The sequence below is a fragment of the Delphinus delphis genome, chromosome 12, assembly GCF_949987515.2.
Source record: "Delphinus delphis chromosome 12, mDelDel1.2, whole genome shotgun sequence".
NCBI lineage: Eukaryota > Metazoa > Chordata > Mammalia > Artiodactyla > Delphinidae > Delphinus > Delphinus delphis.
In genome coordinates this window covers 43,099,268-43,126,043 of record NC_082694.2, presented here as the reverse complement: position 1 = coordinate 43,126,043, position 26,776 = coordinate 43,099,268, and the positions used below count along the sequence as shown (strand labels likewise).

The following is a 26,776-nucleotide window of genomic DNA, read 5'->3' as shown; positions in this document are numbered from 1 at the left end:
TTTTAATGTATAATTATATAATTTATTAAAATCAACACAATTCATATACAAAATATTAAAATGGCAGTCATTAAGTTTGTTAAGCACTTCAAATACTGAAATGTTAAAACAGTAAAACTAACAGGTTTAATCTGTTCTTCTCCCAAAAGTGACAATCCAGCAATTCCAAATACAGTATGAAAAGGATCTACCATATCTCCTGGCCTGTCCGCAAATCCTCCCGTTTCTTCATCTTGACATGCTAAGGTGAAACTGCGCAGTTTCTCTCTGTCAATCCAGTGAAGCCTTCCAATTATCTTTAAGGAAGCCAACACCCACCAAGAATAGCATACATCTGGTACCTTCTGTGGCCTTCCATTGCGTCCACCTGACGCAGGCTGGCGTTCACAAAGCCACCAGCCAAGTAAATCAGAATTTACTCGATGCAACTGACTAGTAATAGCCAGGAATCCTGTGTACCAATAGATCTACCCAGCATGGGATTCAGAACCTGGCCTGCAACCAAACCCACCATCCAAGTTCCTACATGATAAAACAAATTCAATTGCCTTTTCCACATTAATAGCATCCAGCTTCCCCAACAGAGCCAAACTGCCACCGCACAAAAAAAGAATCTTGTATCGATTTCTCCCTATTACGTAAAAGTAGATTTTCACACCCCACAAAGCCGCTGGTCTCTCCGGCCTGCACTGTATTCAGCCCTTATCTTTTAGACTGGCCCCCTCTGTTCTAGTGCTCCTGTATGCTGATATAACTAGCACAGTGCGTGCTGGAACTTCCAGCAGACCATTAACTCCAGTTAGACCAGCTGCTTAGTGGGACCCCAAATATCTCCAGCGAAAGAACCATCTTCTTTCTGTAGACTCTGAACATATTCCACAGCTTTATTTACGTCAATAACATTAATACTATCAGAGAGAGTAAGAATGCAATCATCTTTCTTGGAGCCACAGGATGCTATATAATCTGCATGCTTCTCCAGTAATAGGGTGTCAGGTGCATCTGACTTGATAATAACATCCTTCTGCAGTGTGCCCGTGTCTGAAGGCGAAAAGAGCTAGAATTACTTTTTTGCTTTTGCACCTACACTGGCATTTCGTTTCTATGCCCTGACTCTCACTCCTTCTCATGCCCCTCTCCTGCCCCATTTTTTTAATAAGCTCAAGACCTAAAAGTATTCAGATATGTTTGTCTCATCAAGAATGCCAAAAACTTTGACTATTTAATGTCAACCTGATTGGAAACTCATTTAGATGTATGATCTTTCTTTTTTTCTAGAAATTTCAGTCCTTCTCACAGGGAGGTGTATGGTTAATAAAAGACAAGAATTAAGCACGTAAACGCTTTACTTACAAGCAGAATGCACGTAAATCTAATTGTCCACATTTCCTACCTATTGTTTAACAGCTATTTTTTTTTCTTTTTTTTTTACCAGGCCTTCATGGTTATTCTTTGTCTGTTATTGCTCTGGCTACAGAGATACAGGGTTTTGGCTGTTTTGGCCCTTTCAAGATATTAATTCTTTTCTTCCTGGGGTTTGCCCTCTCTCATTCTTGTAAAAAGGCATCCTGCTAACCTCCGTAATTACTTTCATTTATTTTATTTTTTTCTGGAAACTGTATTTAAATATCTTCAAGTTTCACCTGGAGTGATAGATATTTCAGAATTACTTTCTTTTCCGAGAACATATTTTCATTATGGCATGAAGTTAAAGTCATTTACAATTTAATTATTTTGCAAACTCCTATTTTACATGTCAGAAGAAAACCATTTGTTGGGGGTATTTGTGAGAAAGATGCTTTTGTGTTTAATATTGTTAATTCCCTCTTTGATCTTCATTCTAAAATCTGATGAATGAGATATATTACTTCCCCTGGCATTTCCTATCCTGGTTAATGGCATGACCATTTAGCTGGTACCCATCCCAGAGTCCTCTTTCAGCCTCCCTGCCTCCACTGAAATAAATATTAAGGCTCAAAAGGTCCTGCCCTGTAATCCATCAATATCCTTTTTATTCCTTCTGCTATTGTCCAGTGTAGGTGATGGGTAATCATTTTTTACTTGAACTTCTTTGTTAATCTCCTAATTAGACTTTATCCTACCTAGTCTTGTCCCACCCAGATCATTCTCCACATTATTCCTAGAGCAATCTATCAAACCAAATCAGGTCTTGTCACGTAGCTCATCCCTCAGCATAGAATAAATTTCAAATCCTTCATATGGTATAGAAGGTTCTCCATCATCTGACCTCCTGCCTTTCACGTCAGCCTCAGTTCTTGGTACTCTGTCCCTCGTGTCCTAGGCTCACATCGTTCTGAACAACTTCTGTTTCCCTGACTGTGACAACTGTTTAATATTTCAGGTTCTCTGAATTGAAGTTCCTCACAGCCTCAACTGCGACTCACAGACCTCAATCTTAGCCATTATTTGGCATAATAAATGAGGAGTGAATGAATAAATACTACCTTCTGGCTTCCTTAGCTGGGAACGCCTGGATACTTATAGATTGATTGGCCTACACGTAATTAAGTTGAGAATAATATTTCTCTTGATGATAACTTTTTTAATATTCACATTACATAATGATTTTGTAATTACATAATGATTATATAATCATTTTGTATGGAAATTACATGATTTTGATGGAAATCAGCATATACTCTGGATGCCTCAGTAATAAGGCCTTATTTCTACTTTTGGTCTGCTAACCATTCCTAGTGATCTTTTCAGTTACTGTTTCTTTGGTTTTTCTGTTTTGTTTTTTTTTTTTTAACGTATTTGAACTTCACTGCAGCTTTAGAAATAGATGGAAGTGATTCCAGATTTTCAGAATAAATTTATTTTGCTCAGATAATAACTGGCTAATGAGAAGGAAAAATAGTGGGAATTTAGTCTGTTTAAATTCTGTAGACTTGCCAAAAAAGTCTATATGGACCATCATAGTAACGTCAGTTTCACTTACTTCAGGCCATTTTAGCACTCTAGAAGTGTGCTTTAGTTACTTAACAAATAGCTGAGTACCTACTAATTACCAAGTACACAGGCACACAAGTAAAGCATTTACACAACTATTTCTGAGATGACAGAGGAAAAGCCACAGTCTCACACATGGATTTTGATTATCCATTAATATATTAAGTTTATTGAGCAACTACTACATGTAGATAGGGTGCTAGTCATTGTGATTACAGAGATAATAAAAGTCAAGTGTGGTGACCTCAGGGAGCTCCAAGATACATGAACTATTACTGTAAAACAGGATGGGGCTATGAACAAGAGTCTTATCAGCTCACCTTACAGTGAGTGGTCAGGGTAATTACACCCTCTGTCAAACCATGAAAGTAGAGTCCACATGGTCATGATTTGCTCATCAGAGCCAGGATGGAAGCAGGCTTTTTCAATACCTATTCCAGATTAAGAGAAAGAATATGAATGAATAAGGAACCAGAATCAAGAGAATGACATCCTGGGTCACACCAGTGTGGGACAAGAAAAGCATGGGATCCAGAAAAGTATCACTGGAACCCCAAACCCAAAGAGAAGAAAGAACAGGAAATAGACTATTCTCTTGGTAACTGTATTTAGCTGGAACCCTACTGTATTTCGTTTATATCAATACCGTGACTCACACAGTATTCCAAAGTGAGTTGTTAGCAATTCTCAACAAATTCTTTAGGCAACTTTATCAAATCTCAAGTCTCAAAATCTTTGGGTTATTATAGCTGCAGGCTTTAAGTCAGTCTTGTGGCCACAGTTCTGGGTCTGGAGTGGACAAAGTCAAAAGGGCCCAGAGGTGATGTTTAGCTGGTGTGTACCAGTTCTCCTGCATCAGTTATTAATATGAACACGCTTCTATTCTGACCTCCCCAAGCCCCTGGACCATTCTGAACTGTCCTGATCCTCCCCAGGATCTACAGGATCTCCTTGCAGCCCAGGAGCCTAAGTAGTGAGTACATGGAACAGAAGAAGACCTTCAGGGTCCCCAACCAAAAAGAAAAAAATCACTACGGAGTATAAATTATTGAGAACAAGCGCCAGGCCAACAGTTCATGTCTTAATAGATAAATAGTAGGAGCTCATAGGAGCTCTAGTCTTGATAATCTTTTAACTGACAGCACTTAGGAGAGACCTAACGTGTAGTAGGGGCTTAGTAATTGAGAGCTGTTATTACTAAGACACACCCTCAAGGAGTCTTCTTCCTACTGAGGAGACGTATGTAAATAGACCACAGCCCTTAGCTACGTGAAGGAGAGAGTGGTCCCGGTCCTGGTCCAGTGTTCTCTCACTCTGATTCCCCTCTGCGTATCCCAGGATGCTCTCACCTGCACTGGGATGTTGTTTCCTGTGTCAGGGCCCTCATTTCTATTTGATAGCAATGTAATTCTTTCCTAGCGTGACTACTTAAAGTTAAGTGCAGGATCTTTACCTGTTGTATTGCTAAGGAAATTTCATTTTCTTCCATCATGTCCACAAAGCATCTTCTGCCAGTTCTATTCTCTGTGGGATTGCTGTCTCCATTTTCATGGCGCTGCAGCATGCTCTCTCTCTCCACTCTGAGAGCTCTTTGTTCTTTGGAGTGCTGCCCTGAGCCTGCCCATTCAGTATTCTGTTTCTGCTATCTGCTGCTGCAGTAGGATATAGCAGGTATTTTTAATTCTATTCCTTTTGTTAGAAAGAGTAATTTCCTTTTTGGGGGTGGAAATAAAGATGTCTTTATACTTAGACCACTTGAGGGCTGAAGCCCAGAGAGTTTCCTTTAAAATCATCACAAGCTCCAAATCTTGTGGGCGACTTGCTTTCATATGCAAAATCTGCTATGGAGCTATCACCAGAAATTTTGTTTTGCAGTTTCCCAGCACACTTCTTTCTCCAACTCAGGCTTTCTCAACTTGAGCACTATTGACGTTTGGGGCTGGAAAATTGTAGGGGGCTATCCTGTACGTTGTCAGACATTCAGAACCATCCTTGTCCTCTACCAACTAGATTCCCATAGAAACTGCCCAGTTTTGACCACTAAAAATGTCAGCAAGGCATTTTTGTCAAATACCCCTGCTGGGGGCCAAATCACTTCAGGTTGAGAACTGCTCTAAATCATAAACACGTGAAAGTAGATCGGCAAACAAGTTATAAATGTGTTGACAGGCAAAGCAAAAACATTCGTGGTAATGACAGCAAATACTGAGTACTTAATGTGGGCCAGGTACTGCTGGAAAAGCTCTTTTCATGTAAGTAACCAAACCCATAGACTGAGGTACCATTGTACCATTATTTATACACATCTTATAGACGAGGACACTGAGACACAGAGAGGTCATGCAGGGGCTAAGTGTCAGATCAAGAATCTGAACCTAGGGACTTCCCTGGCAGTCCAGTGGTTAAGACTTTGCCTTCCTATGAAGTGGAGTGCTGGCTCCATCCCTCATCAGGGAGCTAAGATCCCACATGCTGCGACCAAAAAGCCAAAACATAAAACAGAAGCAATACTGTAACAAATTCAATAAAGACTTTAAAAATGGTCTACATCAAAAAAAAAAAGAATCTGAACCTAGGCCTGATTGTGACCCTATAGTCAATGATCTGAACTCACTGTGCTTTTCTTTCAACAAAAATTTATTGGAATAGAGACCTACTTGGCATTATACGGAATATTATCTTTGGTACGTGCTTAGTAAATACTTTGTTAAGTGAATAAACGAGTATCTGTAAATTATCTAATATTTTAAATTAGTATTGAATAGATTCTTTAGTTAATTTAAATAAAAAAGTACTTTTCCCTGAATACAGTCAACTATTATTTATTAGAGCAAAGCAGAGGGTCTCTTAGCATTTCTAAGCCCATTGACAGGAATCTTTTGGAAAAGATTTGTCAAGGTGACCTTTAAAATCTCTTCTGATCTGAGCATTTATTTGTGTGCTGGTACAGTATTGCAACATTTCAGAATGAAGACTGATCAAACTGAACAAAATATTTTTTTCCTGATGAGATTAAGCAAAGCACCTGCTCTTGCCATATAATAGGGAAAGAGAGGATTCATCCTCCCTCCTAAACTAGGTATGCATTCTCATGAGGTATGATGCACTGTTTGATAGTTTGACCTAGCTTCTGGACTTATAAAATATTAAACATCTTTAACTAACAGGAAGCCACTTTAGTCGATCAATCTTCAGGCTTTCATAGTTGACTTCCTCTAATAGATGAGGGGCTGAGCTCTAATGTTTGTTACAAATGCATTACATCTGATTTATATCTAAGTGGGAAGCCCGTATTTTATATAATAAAATATAAAAACATAGTATTCTTTTATTCTTGTTAAAGATGTTTTTAAAATGTATTTCTATAAGGCAAAAGAATTGAAGCTTCCAGAGTGTCAATTAAAATAATTTTACTAAGAGTAATAAATAAAATATAACCATAAAGTAGCAAGAAAATAATCACAATAGCTTCATCTTGCTAGTTCTCTTAAAACTCACATTGTGAATTTTCCTCAGTGAGACCATAAGTAATGTAAGTATTCTCTCTTCGTTTAGATGATCTTTTAAAAATTTGAATGGCTTCATATTTTTTCCTTAATTTTGAAGGAGAGGTCAGTTATTTTAAGGACAATACTAGAAAGTATTCCAAATCTCAATTTTCATGGAAAAAGATATTCCAGATATCATGTCATTAAAGAGGAATAGTAGTACCAATATGTTTTATCTTCGTCAGTGATTTGAAGGGATGCTTTTGTTTCCTCATCTAGGGTGTTTGCTTATAGTATTAGAATTCATGATTTATTTTATTTCATTTCATTTTTACATTACATAATAATTCTAATACTAAAATTTTTTTTTAATTTTTTGGTTTTTTTTAAATTGAAGTTTAGTTGATTTACAATATTAGTTTCAGGTGTAGAACATAGTGATTCAAAACTTTTATATATTATACTCCACTTAAAGTTATTATAAATTATTGACTATATTCCCTGTGCTGTACAGTATATTCTTTTAGCTTATTTATTTTATACCTAGTACTTTGTACCTCTTAACTCCCTACCCCTGTCTTGCCCCTTCCCGCTTCCCTCTTCTCACTGGTAACCGCTAGTTGGTTCTCTAGATGCATGAATCTGTTTGTTTTGTTATATTCATTCCTTTATTTTTTAGATTTCTCATATAAATGGTAACATACAGTATTTTTCTTTCTCTTTCTGACTTATTTCACTAAGCATAATACCCTCCAGCCCATCCATGTTGTTGCAAATGTAAAAATTTAATTCTTTTTTATGGCTGAGTGGTATTACATTGTGTGTGTGTGTGTGTGTGTGTGTGTGTGTGTGTGTGTGTATAGACACCACATCTTTTTTATCCATTCATCTATCAATTGACACTTAGGTTGCTTCTGTATCTTGGCTATTGTAAATAATGCTGCTGTGAAAACTGGGGTGTGTGTATCCGTCTGAATTTGTTTTTGTTTTCTTCAGATATATACTCAGTAGTAGAATTCCTGGATCATATGGTAGTTCTGTTTTTAGTTTTTTGAAGAACCTCCATACCATTGTCCATAGTGGCTGCATCAATTTACATTCCCACCAACAGTGCACAGTGGTTCCCTTTTCTCCACATTCTTGCCAACGTTTGTTATTTGTGGTCTTTTTGATGATAGCCATTCTAACAGGTGTGAGGGGGTTGACCTCTTTGTGGTTTTGATTTGCATTTCTCTGATGATTAGTGGTGTTGAGCATCTTTTCATGTGCTTGTTAGCCATCAGTATGTCTTCTTTGGAAAAATATCTATTCAGGTGTTCTATTTTTTAATCAGGTTTTTTTTTTATATTGAGTTTTATGAGCTGTTTTATATATTTTGAATATTAACCCCTTATTGGTCATATCATTTGCAAGTATTTTTTCCCATTAAGTACGTTGTCGTTTCATTTTCGTCAATGGTTTCCTTTGTTGTGTAAAAGCTTTTAAGTTTATTAGGTCACGTTTGTTTGTTTGCTTTTGTTTCCTTTGCCTTAGGAGACAGATCCAAAAAAATATTGCTACAATTCATGTCAAAGAGTGTTCTGCCTATGTTTTCATCTAGTTTCATGGTTTTTGGTCTTACATTTAGGCTTTCAATCCATTTTGAGTTTATTTTTGTATATGGTGTGAAGGAATGTTCTAATTTGATTATTTCACATGTAGCTGTTCAGTTTTCCCAGCACCACTTATTGAAGAGACTGTCTTTTTCCCATTGTGTATTGTTAACTCCTTTGTCATAGCTTGATTGACCGTAAGTGCGTGGGTTTACTTCTGGGCTGTCTGTTCTGTTCCATTGATCTATGTGTCTGTTTTTGTGCCAGTACCATACTGTTTTGATTATCGTGGCTTTGTAGTATAGTCTGGATTCAAGGAGCATGATACCTCCAGCTTTGTTCTTTTTTGTCAAGATTGCTTTGGCTATTTGGGGTCATTTGTGATTCCATATAAATTTTAGGGTTATTTGTTCTAGTTCTGTGAAAAATGTCACAGGTATTTTGATAGGGACTGCATTGACTGTAGATTGCTTTGGGTAGCGTGGACATTTTAACAGTATTATTTTTTCCAGTCCATGAACACAGGATATCTCTCCGTTTATTTGTATCACCTTCAATTTCCTTCATCAGAGTTTTATACTTTACAGAGTATAGGCCTTTCACCTCCTTGGTTAAGTTTATTCCTGGGTATTTTATTCTTTTTGATGCAGTTTTAAATGGGATTGTTTTCTTGCTTTCTCTTTCTGATAGTTCATTATCAGTGTATAGAAAAGCAACAGATTTCTATATATTAATCTTGTATCCTGCAACTCTCCTGAATTTACTGATGAGCTTTAGCAGTTTTTTGGTGGCGTGTTTAGGATTTTCTCTGTATGTATCATGTCATCTGCAAACAGTGACACTTTTACTTCTTCCTTTCCAACTTGTATTCCTTTTATTTCTTGTCTGATCGCTATGACTAGGACTTCCAACACCATGTTGAATAAAACTGGCAAAAGAGGACATCCTTGTCTTGTTTCTCAGCTCAGGGGAAGTGCTTTTAGCTTTCAACCCCTGGGTATGATGTTAGCTGTGGGCTTGTCATATATGGCCTATGTTATGTTGAGGTGTGCTTTTATTTCCTTATCTATGGTGTTTGCTTAGAGTATTAGAATTTGTGATTTCTATAATGAGTACTTAGCACACAGTAAGTGATCTGTAAGTCACCTCCCACACAGTCTTGATGCAGAGCATTACTTTGCTATATAGCAAAGTAAAATAATTTGCAGAGTACTAGATAATCTGCAGATTACTCTAAGTAACTGTATATAAAGTAGTAGATGAGTACACAGATTTCTATTGGAGTAGTAGGGTCATTCACACATGCTTTTTTTTTTTTAAATGAGTCTGGATCTTTGGAAAACTCCAGAAAACAAAGCAAAATAGAATTCCTCAGAGAATAGGAAGTGACTTTCTTAAGGTTGTTGGGAACTGTTCTCCCAATTGATGGCTGGAATCTGGGTTTCCCCACTTTACGCTCTGAAGTTGCCAGAAATAACTCCAACCACTGAGTTATTGAAGGCTTATGTTTTATGAAACTGTCTTCAAAAAATGTCATGATTGACAATTGTAGAGCTAGCAGAGAGCTAAGCCTTCATTGGTATATAAGTATTATTCAGATATATTTTACTCGAAGGTCAAAAATGATGGCTGGTCTAGACACATTTTTCCATGACCTGACTTAAAACGAGAAAATTGCTGACATGAGTAGAAAGTCAATAATCCTGATTCTAAAAGAGGACCTATTCCTTTAAAATGATATCATCAAGTAGTTTATTCTTCCATAAAAAACTGGCCCATATATCACCCCCTCTTATGGGATTAATAATACTATACAATCTATATTTAATATGTTTAAAAAGAACCTGTTACAAGATACTGAAAGGCGTAGCTATTGCATGTAGTATCAACTTTCTGAAAGTGGGAAAATAAATGACTGCCCTTTTCAGCAGGCCTCTAAATGGTTATAGATGTTACCTTAGATTCATGGTTATGATAATAAGCTTTGTTACAGTGGAGAGGCATTGGGATTTAATCTTGCTACACACTAAGGAAGAATGAAAGATGTTCTTATGTTTTACTTGATTGAATCCAAAAACACATGAGATCTGAGAGATGTGTAAGACTTGGAGAGAACCAAATTTAGAAGATAGAACTCACTTGTAAAAAGTCTGCATTAGTTGTTAATGATCATCTCAGAAATAGAACTATGCATTTTGGGATGGGAGGTGAATTTTAACCCATCAACCATATTATAAATTATTGCATATAACTCTTTTTTTTTTTTTTTTTTTTTTGCGGTACACGGGCCTCTCACTGTTGTGGCCTCTCCCGTTGCGGAGCACAGGCTCCGGACGCGCAGGCTCAGCGGCCATGGCTCACGGGCCTAGCCGCTCCGCGGCATGTGGGATCTTCCCAGACTGGGGCACGAACCCATGTCCCCTGCATCCGCAGGTGGACTCTCAAACACTGCGCCACCAGGGAAGCCCTGGATATAACTCTTTTGATGTTGGAAATAAATTAGACACTGACATATGAAATGATTACTAAAAGAGCAAAGTTTAAATCAGTGTTGCTTTGATGAAATGATCATTATGGTCCAAGTGTAAATCTATAATTTTCTCTGTTATATGTGAGGATTATGTGTGACTTACTTATTTAATAGGTAACTGGTATTGATTTTGTAGATTCAGGAAAAAGTTTTGTGAGTACCAACTGCTGGTCAAGATTGCTCCCCTTTTTTACTTCGCTTAAGACCATGGTACATTTCCTTTATGGTTCAGCCTCGAAAAGTTAGAGAAAAGTCAAAATTAGACCAGTACTATTCACAGTAAAGCACATACTTCAAGGATAATAGATTAATGAGAACTAAAAAATTATATTCTCATTTTCAATCTCCTAAAATTAACTTAAACATTTGGACACTGGAATTTTTGGACTATATTTGCGAATTTTCTATATTTTAAAAATTGTTTCTTATTCCTTAGGATATAGCATTCTTAGATACAGGTCTTAGTGAAAGTTGGCAGGGAAAGGAAATTATGTTCAAATTAGTTCATTTTGCTTCTGATCATTTTAATAAAATTACACAGTTTGGTCATGGCAAAAACCTGAAATTCAGGGGGGAAAAAATTTTGTATTTTCTTTTTATGTCAGTTGTGATGTCTTAGTTCCAACCAGTACAGAAATTTGGGAGTTAACCAATTAATTAGAAATGTTGATAATTGTGTATATGTCTCATTTAAAATAGTTACTTTAATGCAATGGTGATCTCTTGGTTCATTATATACTCTCCAGTGTGCAGAAGTTTTGCTGAGAATTTGATGCAGTGTCAGTTTTTCTGAGTGTTGAATATATCTACCCAACTTGTGTTTCTTAACATAAGGTCAGAGTGCTCCCAATTGCATTTAAATAATTTCTAAGTTGCAGTTTTAAATACTTGTAAGATTTATGTTAATTCTGTTTCTCACAAATAAAACCAACAAAATTAAGTTGTATAAATAGCTTCCTTTTTCTTTTTTTCTGGAATTTTGGCATTATCATCTGTCCCTTTTTGATAGCTTGAGAATTAGTTATACCTTTGCCCAAAACTTTTAAAAAAATCAGCATTAGCTCTCATACACAGAACTTCAGTGAGTTTTTATTTTAATTTTTTCCCTAGTTAGAGGTGCATGTTACAGCTTGCCATTGTGGTCATTGTGGTTCATTTCATTAAGCTTCTTATTCTATATGCTTTCTTGAGACTTGGGAAACAGTATTTTTCTGAGTGATTGTACTATATTGTTCCAAATATAAGGCTACCCAGAATAGAAGGCAACCTCCAACTAGAAACAGCTCAAATATGGAGAAAGGCTGGGGGCCCAGAGCCCGGCGGGTCTGGCAGTGGTGGCAAGGGTGCCGAGGAATAGGACGATGCCTGCCCACTCTCCCGGTGAGTGAAGACGAGTCAGCTGCTGATTTACTTGTGCATAACCAGATGGCTTCTGCTGCTAGAGGAAGAGTCATACTGGGGGGGAAAGAATAAGTCTGTACACATGAAAGTCACTGTGTGTCCAAATCAGGGAGGGAAGGCGGGAGTAGAGTCTATTTCACCTCCTAAATGGTCGCCTTCAGTGTTTTTTTTTTTTTCCCTGAACCTGGGGGTGAAAGTTGAATAACCCCAAACACTGGAGGAGGAGGAAAGTACCTGCACCTTTTGTGAAAAGGAGTTTAAAGGTCAGTGGCCATGGAAATGAATTGTTAGACACCATCAGATGTCTCACGACCAGCCCAGAAAATTATTCCTTGCCCTTTCAAATTGACTGCTGACCCAAGAGGTGGTACGTGCACTGTGTGATCATGTGTAGCCTGAAGATAAGCAACCCCAAAGCTGGGAGTCACATTTCCCATTTTAGTAAGATTTTTTTCTTTTTAAATTCCCTGTCTCCTGAGCCAGCCAAGATACAATTTAAATAAACGGGCTAAATCTTATTGAAATAAACTCCAAGGGACTGTTTAAAATTATTTGTTGGGCTAGTATTTCACCCAGTAGCATATTTTTAAAAATACTTCAGTGAAAAATGTATTATTCGATGGAGAATATGTATTGATGGAGCCCAGAGAAAACTCCAGGTATTGGTCTGATTCTACTAATAAGCACATAGAAATCTAAGCTTTTATTTCATAGTAACTAAATAAGATGTGATAGAATGAGGTGCTTGTTTCTGTTATAATCTAGAAAACTCTTTAGCACCTGTTAGTGTACAACTTAACCAGCATTCAGTAACCTTTGCGGCTTCACAAAAACTACATACAATATAAACCTTGACCTTTCTAGTGATTACCAGTCCATGGCTCGCAAAACAAGTTTTAAGTAGAACTTTAATCCCTGAATGATAAGTGTTTCTCCACTGGGTAGTTTCCATTGTAGCCTTCATGATGATGATGAAACTTCTTTAATAAAAAGGTATGTTTTTCTGAACAGACAGGACTCTCCTTAAGTTTAAACAATGCTTAATTGCCCAGAGGATTTGGTTTAGGGAAGCTACTTATCATTGATTTCAGAAATTCTCTTAAACCAAAATACCCTGAAAGATAGAGGTCCCGTGCCCAAGGAATAGCAAGCTAGAATTTGGCATGCCTACCATTTTGCCAGGTCTGGGAAGGGAACCTTTGAAACAGAAGGGCTGGGCAGAAAAGGATTTGAAAGGGAGAACTGGAAGGGAGTGTATCCCAGAGGGGGAAGGATTGTTGCCAAGTTAGATTACCAGTCAGAGGAAACAGCACTGCAGTGGTGGAGTCTAAATGAGAGGGTTCATGTGAACTCTGTATAACCTCAGAAGCCTTTTCCAAAGAGTTCATAAGGGTGATACCAGCCAGGAAAGAGACTAGTAGAGGATCAGGGCTTTTCAGGGAAGAAGAGCTTCCTTTATAACTCCTTCGCTTTGGAAATATTTGATCTCTACAAAGGAAGAGGATGCCCAAATTTGGTGGGGGGAGTGTGTGCCTATTATTAACCATCTTTAAACTTCAAACAGTTTCCTTTCTATTATTTGTTTTGGGTACTATTATGTCTGATTTGATCCAAATTACAAATACAGCAAAACAAATATTATAAACAATTTTTTCCCAGAGGGGGTTGGGGCTATAATAATTGTATGTTCTGTTCATCACCTCCTGTTAATTTCATCATTAGTTGCAACGGCAGACAGAAGCTGGAGAGGTCACCTAAATGTCAGATTCCATGGCTTCCTCTCCCTGTTGGCTAGTGAGGGCGGGGGCAGGACCTGACCTGATTGCATTAGGAAAAGAACATGGCCTCAGTTGGCTTGTGAGGTGGCAAGGATAGCCTTCAAGGACACAGGAAGAAAGGACAATGACAAGGGAAGAGAGATTTTCCAAGTTGCATATAAATAATCACCTTTGTAAAACTCAACAGGAAGAGTTAATTTCTCTACAAATAGTGGTGTTTGTGTAAAACCCATACCTGTAACCTGTGCTCAGCTTCTCCCTCCCATCCCCAAAATGCACAACATAGAAGCTCTCCTGTAGATGCTGGAAAATTAACATCCCAGATCACTGTTTTTTCTTCCTTTCATGATTTCACACATGATGCACCTTCCCTGGCTCCTTCTCGGGGGGTTAGATTCATAGGATCAAGTTAAAGGGAACAGTTATTAATCTATTATGAAAAAATCTGTAGATTTGTTGATGGACAGAAATTAAAATCTCTCAGGCCCTAAAAACAGGTTTGGGCAATTCCCATTAGACTGTTTTTGCTAGGAGGATAGATCACTGCTGTTCTTTTTCTTTCCTGATCCATTAGTCTTTTTCCCAAGGAACCCCTAGAAAAAGTGATGTTTTTTACTTTTTCCCAGTTCCTGTATGGGTGACTGTGACTCTCACAGGTCAAATTAATAATGCCCAAGTTCTGACTTCTCAGCAGTTCAGTTGAAGAGTCACTACACTACAAATATGTAATTTGTGATGTTTTGTTTTTCAGTTTTTAAAAGTTCATAAAATAAGAGAATTCTTGAAGAAGATGTTGAATATGGTTAAATCTCTTTGGGAAATGTTCCACCATAGGTCTTTCCCTCAAAGAAGGGTTTATAAGGGACACCATTTCTCAAATGCAGCAATATGCCTTTGAGAAATGGTGATGTGTCTGCATTTTCTGAGACATATGGAATATGGCATTTGTCTTGCTGAGTGAGCATGTTTAACTCAGCTGTGGAGTAACTCACAAATTCCCTACTCTTGAGTATCTTTAAGTTTCAAAAAGTCATTCTTGAAATGTTCTTAATGGGCATTCCTTAGGGGGCACTGCTCTCTTTGGTAAATCAGAAGTGACATCTGGAAATGCATAGAGATGGCTCTTGGTTACATTTTTTTTTTTTCTTTTCTGCTGGTCAAGCAGAGAGTGTATTCCAGTTAACAGGTTGATAGCATCTTTGGACAGGCTAGAGAAAATTAACAAAATGGCTAATTCTTGTTTGGCAGTGAAATTGAATATTGAATGACATCTCTGCAGTTATAAACGACCTTTGTTTTAATAACAAAGTTGTTGATTTTCTACTAAGGGTTCTTTTAGGTTGTCATCAGGGGCTGATGGGAGTAACAGTTCACCCAACTCTCCAGCTAGCTTCAGTGGACATACCACACCTTCTCAGCAGCCTGAACCCGTGGTACACTCTCTTAAGGTAACCAACTGTGTACAGCCGTTTATCCAGTACTTCAGTTGTGTTGTGGCTTGTTCGCTATAGTCTGGTAATCCTCACGGTCTCGTTTTAACCATAGATACTTTATTTTTTGAGCCCTTATGGTGTAACTTTTTTTTTAATCTTAAGTTTTAAAGTATGATTTTAATTTTTTTAAACTAATAGTGGGTTTGAATACTTATGGTTGAATTGAATCTCTAGTTTTATCATTTTGTTTTGAGTAATGTGATTCATATCTATCTGCATCGAAGTTGAAGTCTGATGTGCATGTATATTCATATGTGTAAAATACTGTTACAGGTATTTTCTGTGCAATGTTTGTAGCATGGATGTCTTCAAATATAGGAAGTTAATAGTTGGCCAAAATAAGGAAAGATACCATATTTTTCTTTCTTTTTGCAACTGAAGTACGTTGTGCAACTTACTGAAAGTTTTCAAATAAACAAAAACCTACTCTGTTCACCATTAAATAGAAATTAAGTCTTCAAACTCTAGTTAATGCTTTAATGCTTCTTTATAGAGTATTAGAAAATAGATATATGGTCTTATTCATGAAGATACTTTATTTTTTGCTTATACTTCAGCTTCAGCAATGACTTAAAAAAAGATCTGGCTGAAATTTATCATTTATTTTTCTTTACCAGTAATGAGCTTTCCAATAAGTAAAATTAATAATAAGCAGTGTAAATATTTACCTCTCTGAGAAGAAACGGCAGGCAATAAAAATCTTAAAAACTGAGACAGTTCCTTGAAGTTTCATCAGTTCCAAAGTATAAAACACTGTCCTCCAAATTATCTATAATTCCTAACATGTAGCCTTGGTCAAACCTTTCTGAGCCATAAAGTAAGTAGAGTGCTTCAGTCCTGCTTTTGCCACATGGGTGTCAACGACTTTTCTAAAATTGTTTTGGTTTCAGAATGACTTATCAACAGCCTGATGATGCACTCTTGTGAAGGGGCCCACGCTTTCCTTGGCATGCAGAAAGCAAAGAAGTAGATGAGAACTGCAGAATATTTACTTGAGGATGACTGTTTTAGCAGTCGCTTTAGCTGCCTTGTTATATTTTGCTGTAACTTAGATGAAATGAGTTTGCTTCTCTCAAGCACATACTGATTGGGCACCGCCCTGTGTCTGGGCTGCTGGTTTATCAACTGGCTTGCTCTCTGCGACAGCATGTGGATACTGTTTAGTACGAACAGCATGCTAAAGAAGCTGTTACTTTAGCGTAAATCAGGCACTAGCGATCTGAAAAGCATTTCCGAAACGGGAAAATGAAGGAGTAGCTTCAATCCTGTAGTATTAGTATCTGCACATACTCCAAAGGCAACACGCTGCCCTGCTTTCCAAACTGTTTGAAACCTGTTTCAGCCTATTGCCTTGTGCAATTGGAATCAGATCAGTGCAGTGGGTCACATTGCCACCATTCCCAAATTTCTCAAGGCAGCTGTGTTAGTATGGCCTAAAAGGAAGAGGAGGGCAAGGAAGAGCTATTCAATTTTCTCTGAATTCATTCTCTAATTTTCATCTAAAATTTTATCTCGAGAGGAAGATACTATGTTTTAATCAGAACACGTTAAGTGTCCTCACTTGGCCAATGGGTAATGCCAAACAACTGAAGCATCTTGATTGGGTAACTGGAAGCTCTTGAATATAGAATAGGTTCGCTTCCACGAGTTGAAACAGAAATATGTGCAAACATAGCCTCTGGGAAATGCATCCTCAGAACATCTCAGTGTAAAAAAAAGGAAATGTAGCCACTCAATGTTTTGTTTTTAAAAGCTACCACTGTAGAGCTGATTTATATCATAAGATTGTTCTGTTCTGAAAGGAATAGTCAGGACAATGGCTCCTTTTCTCATCTTCTGATAAGTTTTTTTTTAAATGTCTAGGCTTTAATAAACTCCATGGTCATAGCTGTGGGTCATAGCTGTGTTGTTGTAAGCCAGTGTGAGGAGTTAGCCCACTTGTGATAACACCACGTTTTTCTTGCTTTAAAATTCCTAACTGTTAACTAGAGCTTCACTTCCTTTAGTAGAAATTAACTGAACTTAAGTACACTTCTCTGAGGTACATTATAAATCGAATTTGTAGGCAAATGAGCTTGTTCCAAATGAGCTTGTTCCAGGAGTTAAGTTTTCTGTGAATATTCACTGAGCATCGTCAGTGATTTCCTCTAAGTATAAAAAAAATGTGAACTGACTCTAATATGAGTTGAGTACCAGGATGAGGCTTTCATTTACCACTGTCATATCCTTCTTTAAAGAAGTAGTACCTACAGAGTAATAATGGCCAGAAGTTTTGAGTTAATGAGAAAGTAGTTTGTGAGATTATTTATTACAGATTTGAACTCGGGTAAATATTGTTGTAGTCTCAGTATCCATGAACTCGACATGAAGGTCCCACTTCGGGCCTGAGTTATTTATTTTGGTCCACCTGTTTGTTCATTGGTGCAAATTCTCAGGTGACGTCTTTAGGTGTGGCTATCAGCACTGACCATGATAACAGCAGAACCAGGGAGCTTAGCAGTGTTACAGTTCAGTGTGGATTCTACAGGAGCTTTTAGAAAAAGGTGTTTTTTGCTACATCAATGATTTGATTTATAAGCTGATGTAAGCTGATGTAGAGAAAACTAAACAGCACTCAAAGCGAAAGTTTTGCCCTCTTTTTTACTACAGAAAGTATTGACATGAAAATTTTAAAGACATTTTGAACAGAATTTTATTCTCAATCCATTTAGTGATAATTTAGAGAAGTAGAACCTAAAATCGTTTAAAAGCGTCTCATTCCCAGATGAAAAAATGAAAAATATTTAGTGTTGCTCAAATATTTTCACAAAAATGGGGAGCCATTGTCTCTCTTTGCTTCTGTCAAAGAGCTGTGGCCTAGTCCTTTCCTAGGCACCAGAAACATGTCTAGGAAAGAACTGTGAGGTCACTAGTGTTAATGTTAACAAAAAGTTCTTATGCTACATATTTCTGGGTTCTGACCAGTTTCAGCTGTGACTATTACCTTTTTTAGTCATTTTTTTCTTTAGGCCGTGTCTACATATCATCTGGACTGTTGAGCAATATAATTAATTAATTACATGCCAGTCTTTACAACGGAGCAAGAATTATTGACTGTCTCCAAATGGTTGACAATCAAGTTTATCTTAATGACCAAAGTAACTAAATGCATCTAATTGTTAATGAATTCAATTGACTATTAGTGATGCAATAGATTGCTCTTAATGGCCATTTGAAAATCAAGTAGGATTCAGATAGCTTTCAGAACAATCAACTCTTTTAAAAGATTTTGCCATATGCTAATCCACTCTGATATGCAGACATGGAGAAAACTAAAGGTTTTTACAAAGTGGAGCGCCTTGATTTTTATTCATAACTAATAAGTTTTTTTTCCATGTGAAATTTGCTTTTCTTTTTCAACAAATCCAGGTCTTGGATGTTCAGGAAACTATAGATCGTCAACAGGGTAAAGAGTATGAACATGACCTTAGTGAGACAGAAAAAGCTATAGTCAGAGAAATGTGCAATGTAAGTTTAATGTGCTTTATTGTGTATTCTATGTTGAAAACCTCATCATAGCTTAGTTATTGCTTCATGAATACATTCTTTTTAAAATGCTGGCCAAATGCCTTTATATTTTTATGTGAAAGTAAAACCAACCTTCCCTTGATTTTCTTTAGTAAATTTTATTGCAGTTTTATTAACACAGTAATCATGTTGTAAAATATTCAGGTAAGCAAGAATCAGCCAATTTCTGTGTTGCAGAATGAATTGTGAAAGTTTTTGAATAAATTTTCTAAAATGTTACTAGTTTTGATAAAATAAGTTTCCATTTCATAATTTTCCTTAATTATGTTTAAAAACCTGTGATAAAGAAAACACAACCTTCTTCAGATTATTTGTAACTAGGGGAAAAAAATCCCTATCTTAATAGGTAATATTTGCTTAGTTCTTCATGCATATGATATGTGTGCTCCTGTCATGCCAAGCAGTACCTTTACCTCTCAGTGGTTGATGCAAGCTCAAAATAGGAAGAGGTAGGTAGATACGAACTTAAGAGAGAGTTAGCTACACAGAAATCTACCTTATGAAGTCATAGAAAAGCACAGTTTAAAAAAAAAAAAAGACATGCTATTTTCACAGTGCACAGCCTGTGTAATTTTAGTTTGGTAATATGCTTGGATGTATCATTTGATCAAGACTATAATTTGTGAAGCTTGTTAAAAAGCTAAGTAGAATATGATAGGGGAAGACATTTCTTAAAAGCAAAAATTCATGGCTGATTATTTTAAGCACTGATTTGAATTGGCTTTATACTGTACTTTTATCCCTCTAGTCTTTGTTCATTAGGGTATCAAAATTGCTTGGAAATACCCTTCAGCTTTAGGCTATTAGGGCCAGCTATCTCATTTATGTACCTCCCTGAGGTGTTCCTGGAATCCCGTAAATGTTAAAGTAGGTCCCATGGGCATTTTAACACTCTTGCCCCAGCACATATAGGCTCCTGCTTGCTTGTGTTGTGGCTGCTTTCCTTTCCTACATATCTGTTTTTGTCTGTTTTCAAAAGGTCGTTGGTTCTAGATGTCATAATTTCCTAAATGCATCACTGTTCATCTTCTGTAGCTTTTTGCCTGTCCTTAAGGTTTTCAATTTGAACATTTCCCTCAGATAAATTTTAAAGTTCAGACATTAGGAATTGTAAAACTAGAAGGGACCATAGAAGGTCACACCTCCAGTGGTTCTCAAAGAGTCATATGAGGCTCCTTCATAATTCAGAGGTCTGGGTTTCACCCCAGATCATAGGCAGTTGGGTTAGGAAGTCCTCGATAAGAACCCCACACTTGCATTTTATATTTGAAGAAACTAAGATTCTGAAACTAAGTTACTTGCCCAAATTGTTCTCTAATGAACAGTGAAGTCAGATGTATACCCAGATTTTCTCTGAGGACCAGCCCTTTCCACTTTCCCAAGTGTAGTTAATCTAGGCACTGCCACTGCCATTTTCTTCCCTCAAGAATGAAAATCAACGTATTGGGCGGCCCAAAAATTTCGTTTGGGTTTTACTGTAACATCTGGTCAGAAAAAACCAGAACGAACTTTTTGGCCAACCCAATAGCTTGCAGAGGAGACCATCTCCATTGTGCTTAATGGCAGAACTTCTGTAAAACAGCAGGACTGTTTTTTGAGGAAAGATTTTTAGATATTAGAAAAGTTATTTCTGAGTCGTAGAAGCAACCCACTAATGAACTGGATCTTGATAAGTTTTGCATTGATTTTTGCTCACCTGTATTTCCAAAAATCCTTCATTGTCCTCTTCGTGTACCTTCAGAAGTTTTCTAGGGCATCTTTTATCACTGAAATTTGAGAAAAAAATGTAGTTCAAATCTGATTATTAGCACTCTTATATTTGGAAACTATTTAAAAGCTAAGAGAAAAAATTGTTGATTTAAAATATTTGTGTCGAGACGAGGGGAAGAAGGTGGAAAAGTAAGGCGCGGAGATCACCTTCCTCCCCACAGATACACCAGAAATACATCTACACGTGGAACAACTCCTACAGAACACCTACTGAACGCTGGCAGAAGGCCTCAGACCTCCCAAAAGGCAAGAAACTCCCCACATACCTGGGCAGGGCAAAATACCTGGGCAGGGCAAAAGAATAAAGAGAGACCAAAGAATAGGGACGGGACCTGTACCAGTGGGAGGGAGCTGTGAAGGAGGAAAGGTTTCCACACACTAGGAAGCCCTTTCGCGGGCAGGGGTGGCGGAGGGGGAAGCTTCGGAGCTGCGGTGGAGAGCACAGCAACAGGGGTGCAGAGAGCAAAGTGGAGAGATTCCTGCACAGAGGATTGGTGCCGACCGGCACTCACCAGCCTGAGAGGCTTGTCTGCTCACCTGCTGGGGCGGGAGGGGCTGGGAGCTGAGGCTCAGGCTTCGGTCGGAGCACAGGGAGAGGACTGGGGTTGGTGGCGTGAACATAGCCTGCAGGGGGTTAGTGCGCCACGGCTAGCTGGGAGGGGGTCCAGGGAAAAGTCTGGACCTGCTTTCTTCCCTCTTCGTTTCCTGGTGCACGAGGAGAGGGGATTAAGAGCACTGCTTAAAGGAGCACCAGAGACGGGCGCAAGCCGGGGCTATCAGCGCGGACCCCAGAGACAGGCATGAGACGCTAAGGCTGCTGCTGCCGCCACCAAGAAGCCTGTGTGCGAGCACAGGTCACTATCCACACCCCCCTTCTGGGGAGCCTGTGCAGCCCGCCACTGCCAGGGTCCCGTGATCCAGGGACAACTCCCCCGGGAGAACGCACGGCACACCTCAGGCTGGTGAACGTCACGCTGGCGTCTGAGGCCACAGGCTTGCCCTGCACTCCGTAACCCTCCCTCCTCCCAGCATGAGTGAGCCACAGTCTCCGAAGCAGCTGCTCCTTTAACCCCATCCTGCCTGAGCAAATGACAGACACCCTCTGGTGACCTACACGCAGAGGCGGGGCCAAATCCAAAGCTGAGCCCCAAGAGCTGTGAGAACAAAGAAGAGAAAGGAAAATCCCTCCCAGCAGCCTCTGAAGCAGCAGATTAAAGCTCCACAATCAAGTTGATGTACCCTGCATCTGTGGAATACATGAATAGACGAAGAATCATCCCAAATTGAGGAGGTGGACTTTGAGAGCAAGATTTATGATTTTCTCCCCTTTTCCTCTTTTTGTGAGTGTGCATGTGTATGCTTCTGTGTGAGATGTTGTCTGTATAGCTTTGCTTCCACTATTTGTCCTAGGGTTCTATCCATCTGTTTTTGGTTTTGTTTTCATTTTTTAAAAAAATTATTTTTTCTTAATTATTTTTTATTTTAATAACTTTATTTTATATTCTTTCTTCCTTTCTTTCCTTCCTTCCCTCCTCCCTCCCTCCTTTCTTTCTTTCCTTGCTTCCTTTCTTTTTCTTTCTTTCTACTTTTTCTCCCTTTTATTCTGAGCTGTGTGGATGAAAGGCTCTTGGTGCTGCAGCCAGGAGTCAGTGCTGGGCCTCTGAGGTGGGAGAGCCAACTTCAGGACTCTGGTCCATAAGACACCTCCCAGCTCCACATAATATCAAACGGCGAAAATCTCGCAGAGATCTCCATCTCAACACCAGCACCCAGCTTCACTCAACGATGAGCAAGCTACAGTGCTGGACATCCTATGCCAAACAACTAGCAAAACAGGAACACAACCCCATCCATTAGCAGAGAGGCTGCCTAAAATCATAAGTCCACAAGACCCCAAAACACACCACCAGACGTGGACCTGCCCCCCAGAAAGACAAGATCCAGTCTCATCCACCAGAACACAGGCACTAGTCCCCTCCACCAGGAAGCCTACACAACCCACTGAACCAACCTTAGTTACTGGGCACAGACACCAAAAACAACGGGAACTATGACCATGCAGCCTGCAAAAAGGAGACCCCAAACACAGTAAGATAAGCAGAATGAGAAGACAGAAAAACACACAGCAGATGAAGGAGCAAGATAAAAGCCCACCAGACCTAACAAAGGAAGAGGAAATAGGCAGTCTACCTGAAAAAGAATTCAGAATAATGATAGTAAAGATGATCCAAAATCTTGAAAACAGAATAGACAAAATGCAAGAAACATTTAACAAGGACCTAGAAGAACTAAAGATGAAACAAGCAATGATGAACAACACAATAAATGAAATTAAAAAGACTCTAGATGGGATCAATAGCAGAGTAACTGAGGCAGAAGAACGGATAAGTGACCTGGAAGATAAAATAGTGGAAATGACTACTGCAGAGCAGAATAAAGAAAAAAGAATGAAAAGAACTGAGGACAGTCTCAGAGACCTCTGGGACAACATTAAATGCACCAACATTCGAATTATAGGGGTTCCAGAAGAAGAAGAGAAAAAGAAAGGGACTGAGAAAATATTTGAAGAGATTATAGTTGAAAACTTCCCTAATATGGGAAAGGAAATAGTTAATCAAGTCCAGGAAGCACAGAGAGTACCATACAGGATAAATCCAAGGAGAAATACACCAAGACACATATTAATCAAACTGTCAAAAATTAAATACAAAGAAAGCATATTAAAAGCAGCAAAGGAAAAACAACAAATAACACACAAGGGAATCCCCATAAGGTTAACTGCTGATCTTTCAGCAGAAACTCTGCAAGCCAGAAGGGAGTGGCAGGACATATTTAAAGTGATGAAGGAGAAAAGCCTGCAACCAAGATTACTCTACCCAGCAAGGATCCCATTCACATTTGATGGAGAAATTAAAACCTTTACAGACAAGCAAAAGCTGAGAGAGTTCAGCACCACCAAACCAGCTTTACAACAAATGCTAAAGGAACTTCTCTAGGCAAGAAACACAAGAGAAGAAAAAGACCTACAATAACAGACCCAAAACAATTAAGAAAATGGGAATAGGAACATACATATCAATAATTACCTTAAATGTAAATGGTCTAAATGCTCCCACCAAAAGACACATTGTCTGAATGGATACAAAAACAAGACCCATTTATATGCTGTCTACAAGAGACCCACTTCAGACCTAGAGACACATACAGACTGAAAGTGAGGGGATGGAAAAAGATATTCCATGCAAATGGAAAACAAAAGAAAGCTGGAGTAGCAATTCTCATATCAGACAAAAATAGACTTTAAAATGAAGACTATTAGAAGAGACAAAGAAGGACACTACATAATGAACAAGGGATCGATCCAAGAAGAAGATAAAACAATTGTAAATATTTATGTACCCAACCTAGGAGCACCTCAATACGTAAGGCAAATACTAACAGCCATAAAAGGGGAAATCGACAGTAACACATTCATAGTAGGGGACTTTAACACCCCACTTTCACCAATGGACACATCATCCAAAATGAAAATAAATAAGGAAACACAAGCTTTAAATGATACATTAAACAAGATGGACTTAATTGATATTTATAGGACATTCCATCCAAAAACAATAGAATACACATTTTGTCAAGTGCTCATGGAACATTCTCCAGGATAGATCATATCTTGGGTCACAAATCAAGCCTTGGTAAATTTAAGAAAATTGAAATTGTATCAAGTATCTTTTCCAACCACAATGCTATGAGACTAGATATCAATTACAGGAAAAGATCTGTAAAAAATAGAAACACATGGAGGCTAAACAATACACTACTTAATACCGAAGTGATCACTGAAGAAATCAAAGAGGAAATCAAAAAATACCTAGAAACAAATGACAATGGAGACACGACGACCCAAAACCTATGGGATGCAGCAAAAGCAGTTCTAAGAGGGAAGTTTCAAGCAATACAATCCTACCTTAAGAAACAGGAAACATCTCAAATAAACAACCTAACCTTGCACCTAAAGCAATTAGAGAAAGAAGAACAAAACAACCCCAAAGTTAGCAGAAGGAAAGAAATCATAAAGATCAGATCAGAAATAAATGAAAAAGAAATGAAGGAAACGATAGCAAAGATCAATAAAACTAAAAGCTAGTTCTTTGAGAAGATAAACAAAACTATAAACCATTAGCCAGACTCATCAAGAAAAAAAAGGGAGAAGACTCAAATCAATAGAATTAGAAATGAAAAAGGAGAAACAACAACTGACACTGCAGAAATACAAAAGGTCATGAGAGATTACTACAAGCAACTCTATGGCAATAAAATGGACAACCTGGAAGAAATGAACAAATTCTTAGAAATGCACAACCTGCCAAGACTGAATCAGGAAGAAGTAGAAAATATGAGCAGACCAAACACAAGCACTGAAATTGAAACTGTGATTAAAAATCTTCCAACAAAGAAAAGCCCAGGACCAGATAGCTTCACAGGCGAATTCTATTAAACATTTAGAGAAGAGCTAACACCTATCCTTCTCAAACTCTTCCAAAATATAGCAGAGGGAGGAACACTCCCAAACTCATTCTACGAGGCCACCATCACCTTGATACCAAAACCAGACAAGGATGTCAGAAAGAAAGAAAACTACAGGCCAATATCACTGATGAACATGGATGCAAAAATCCTCAACAAAATACTAGCAAACAGAATCCAACAGCACATTAAAAGGATCATACACCATGATCAAGTGGGGTTTATTCCAGGAATGCAAGGATTCTTCAATATATGCAAATCAATCAATGTGATAAACCATGTTAACAAACTGAAGGAGAAAAACCATATGATTCTCTCAATAAATGCAGTGAAATCTTTCGACAAAATTCAACGCCCATTTATGATAAAAACCCTGCAGAAAGTAGGCATAGAGGGAACTTGAGCTCATGCAGCTCAATAACAAAAAAACAAACAACCCAATCCAAAAATGGGCAGAAGACCTAAATAGACATTTCTCCAAAGAAGATATACAGACTGCCAACAAACACATGAAAGAATGCTCAACAGCATTAATCATTAGAGCAATGCAACTCAAAACTACAATGAAATATCATCTCACACCGGTCAGAATGGCCATCATCAAAAAATCTAGAAACAATAAATGCTGGAGAGGGTGTGGAGAAAAGGGAACACTATTGCACTGCTGGTGGGAATGTGAATAGCCACTATGGAGAACAGTATGGAGGTTCCTTAAAAAACTACAAATAGAACTACCACATGACCCAGCAATCCCACTACTGGGCATATACCCTGAGAAAACCATAATTCAAAACGAGTCATGTACCAAAATGTTCATTGCAGCTCTATTTACAATAGCCAGGACATGGAAACAACCTAAGTGTCCATCATCGGATGAATGGATAAAGAGGATGTGGCACATATATACAATGGAATATTACTCAGCCATAAAAAGAAACGAAATTGAGCTATTTGTAATGAGGTGGATGGACCCAGAGTCCATCCATACAGAGTGAAGTAAGTCAGAAAGAGAAAGACAAATACCGTATGCTAACACATATATATGGAATTTAAGAAAAAAAAATGGTCATGAAGAACCTAGGGGTAAGACGGGAATAAAGACACAGACCTACTAGAGAATGGACTTTAGGATATGGGGAGAGGGAAGGGTAAGCTCTGACAAAGTGAGAGAGTGGCATGGACATATATACACTACCAAATGTAAAATAGATAGCTAGTAGGAAGCAGCCGCATAGCACAGGGAGATCAGCTTGGTGCTTTGTGACCACCTAGAGGGCTGGGAGAGGGAGGGTGGGAGGGAGACACAAGAGGGGAGAGATATGGGGACATATGTATATGTATGACTGATTCACTTTGTTATAAAGCAGAAACTAACACACCATTGTAAAGCAATTATACTCCAATAAAGATGTAAAAAAATATTTGTGTCACCATGGTAAGTTATATATCAAAAACACATAGCAAATATTGGAGATTAAAGAAAAATACAGATTGTGAGACAGTTTCATAGTTTGTAAGAAATAACTTACGTAAGATTATGAAACCTATTAGAGGAACTATGTGCTTTTACAGTAACGTCACAGAAATGTAAAAGCTTTCTCAGAATGTGATAGCCGTTAAAAGACTCAGAGCTTGTTTCATCTCAGTGTCTGGTATTCTT

General features: G+C 38.1%; 1 protein-coding gene and 1 pseudogene across 6 annotated transcripts in view; one reads left to right on the top strand and one right to left on the bottom strand.

The window, feature by feature from the left end:
- CCDC85A (coiled-coil domain containing 85A) overlaps positions 1-26,776 on the top strand; it is a 203,251-nt gene that overhangs the window by 172,877 nt on the left and 3,598 nt on the right. The window contains exons 4-6 of one of the 6 annotated variants that reach the window (XM_060026563.1): positions 11,829-11,963; positions 15,091-15,210; positions 18,664-18,762. The exons of 2 other annotated variants lie outside the window; for them this stretch is intronic. In XM_060026563.1, the coding sequence (XP_059882546.1) occupies positions 11,829-11,963; positions 15,091-15,210; positions 18,664-18,762 (354 nt within the window). The remainder of the gene's footprint in view (positions 1-11,828; positions 11,964-15,090; positions 15,211-18,663; positions 18,763-26,776) is intronic. 3 more of the 6 variants (XM_060026565.1, XM_060026564.1, XM_060026566.1) reach the window with 3 other exon arrangements.
- On the bottom strand, positions 42-11,720 carry LOC138414233 (geranylgeranyl transferase type-2 subunit beta pseudogene; annotated as a pseudogene).